At 40.7% G+C, this 1,958-nt stretch overlaps 1 protein-coding gene across 1 annotated transcript; it reads right to left on the bottom strand.

Moving 5' to 3' along the window:
- Nucleotides 1–306: 306 nt before the first annotated feature.
- LOC140174763 (uncharacterized) lies at nucleotides 307–1,724 on the bottom strand. Its single transcript, XM_072200276.1, has 3 exons — nucleotides 1,454–1,724; nucleotides 1,285–1,368; nucleotides 307–785 (listed from the first exon to the last, which is right to left on the bottom strand). The coding sequence occupies exons 1-3, from the start codon at nucleotides 1,722–1,724 to the stop codon at nucleotides 307–309; spliced, it is 834 nt and encodes a 277-aa protein (XP_072056377.1).
- Between the last annotated feature and the right edge of the window lie 234 nt (nucleotides 1,725–1,958).

Below are 1,958 nucleotides of genomic sequence, written 5' to 3'. Positions count from 1 at the left end.
ACTCACTATCAAATCGGTCAAATTCCGCGGTAAACCTGCCTCCTGGAGAGTATCCTGGATAAATCTCCAATTCAACCTGTCATAAGCTTTTTCAAGATCTATCTTGATTGCCATATAACCAGAAGTCCCTTTCTTATATCTCATAGAGTGTATAGCCTCCTGTGCCACCAAAATATTATCAGCACTTTGCCTCTTGGGGACAAAACTGCACTGAGCAGGGCTTATGAGTTTGGACATGACTTCTTTCAACCTATTGGATATAATTTTAGTAACTATGTTATAAGAGACGTTACACAATCCAATAGGTCAAAAGTGGCTAAAATTCTCAGGAACCTCCCTTTTCGGAATCAGAGAAATATAGGTATTATTAACCTTCTTTATTTCTGCATGATCCACAAACACCTTTTTCACCCAATTTTCAACTGAGGTCTTCGCAAGGCTCCAGTTGCTCTGGTAAAACATAGGGGGAAGACCGTCTGGTCCCGGGGCTTTCCAAGCTCCCATAGAAAAGATAGCCGCAAATACTTCTTCCACTGCAACCATACGATCCAGGCGCCCAACCTCTTCGGACGTCAAAGTAGGGAACAGACCGGAAGCTACTAACTTCTCATATGGCTGATCATCAGCATAAAGTGAAAGAAAGTGGTTCATGCCCAATTGCTGAAGCTGAAATGTGTCATCTACCCACTCACCATGTTGGTTCTTAAGCATTGTCACTCTGTTTCTCTGTCTTCTAGCAGTTGCCAAATTGTGGAAGTAGGAGGTATTGCGATCCCATAGTTTATCTACTTACATCTTGAACATTGTTTCCAAAGTATCTCCTCTTGAATAAAAATTGCTTCCAGTTCTTTCCATAACTCAGTTTGGAGATCCTCTAAAAAAGGATTCACTTCGAAACCAAGTTTCAAGGAGATACCATTCAGTCTGGCCAAAATTCTATTCTTTTTCCGATGAATATCACCAAAAACTTCCTTGTCCAAACCTTTGTGGCTTCCATAAAATTAGTCACATTTCGGTCCAAAGAAATTTCATCCTTCCAGTTTGTCTTCAACATAGAATTAAAGTTCTCATGAGTCAACCATGAAGCCAAAAACTGAAAGGGACGACAGGAGGACGCAGCAGTATTATCAACCCAAAGCTCTAAAAAAATTGGGACATGGTCTGATTTGAGTTTGGGAAGATGCTTTACCACGGCGCTACTAAAGCGTTGGGATCAAGCTGCATTTGTTACGTATTTATCCAACCGTCTTCTAATAATTCCTTTTTGCCAGGTAAACGGCTGACCTTTAAAGCCCAGGTCCTGCAACCCACACTCTAACAGGCAATCCGCAAAACAATCATGGTCTCTAGAGAGACCAGAGTTACCCCCTGTATCGGTAGCAGATAAGACACAATTAAAGTCCCCTCCTACACACCACTCACTAGTCAAATTATCAGCAAGTACTTTTCAGACCTTCCCATAGACTAGTTCTCAGCCTAATTTGTGGGGAGCCATAAACAACCGTAAAATACCAAGGACTTTCCAAACCATATCTAAGTTTCATGTGGACATATTGTCTATGAGACATAAGGACCTCAACATTCCAAAAATTTGAATTCCATAAAATCCAGATGCCCCCTGAAAAACTAATACATTCTTTAAGAAACCAATCTGAGAAACCAAATCTCTTTGCAATCTTATTCGCCTTTGGACCTGATAGATGAGTTTCCAAAAGACACGACATATTGCAATTGAAATTCCTACATAAATCTTTAACCAAAGTAGAAAAACCTTTGCTACTAACACCTCTACAGTTCCAAGTAATAATATTCATAGGAAAAAATAAACAAGGAAGTATAAGAGACAACCAACCGAAGCAACCTTAATCAAGTAGAGCAGGAAGCTGGTGTGGTATCCACCACCATCGTTACGGACTCATCCTCCACTGCCAGAGAATCCGTCTGATTCAGGCATAAGC

Source organism: Arachis hypogaea, chromosome 8 (assembly GCF_003086295.3).
Source record: "Arachis hypogaea cultivar Tifrunner chromosome 8, arahy.Tifrunner.gnm2.J5K5, whole genome shotgun sequence".
Classification (NCBI taxonomy): Eukaryota; Viridiplantae; Streptophyta; class Magnoliopsida; order Fabales; family Fabaceae; genus Arachis; species Arachis hypogaea.
Note: the sequence above shows the minus strand (reverse complement) of the source record. Positions and strands in the feature narration are given on the sequence as shown.

Excerpts from the sequence above, each read along its gene's own strand:
- LOC140174763 (XM_072200276.1), bottom strand. The coding sequence starts at position 1,724 with ATGTCGTGTCTTTTGGAAACTCATCTATCAGGTCCAAAGGCGAATAAG. Across the intron at positions 1,369-1,453 it reads GAGAACTAGTCTATGGGAAG|GGGGTAACTCTGGTCTCTCT; the intron begins GTCTGAAAAGTA and ends CTACCGATACAG. Across the intron at positions 786-1,284 it reads GCAGGACCTGGGCTTTAAAG|ATAAACTATGGGATCGCAAT; the intron begins GTCAGCCGTTTA and ends AGATGTAAGTAG.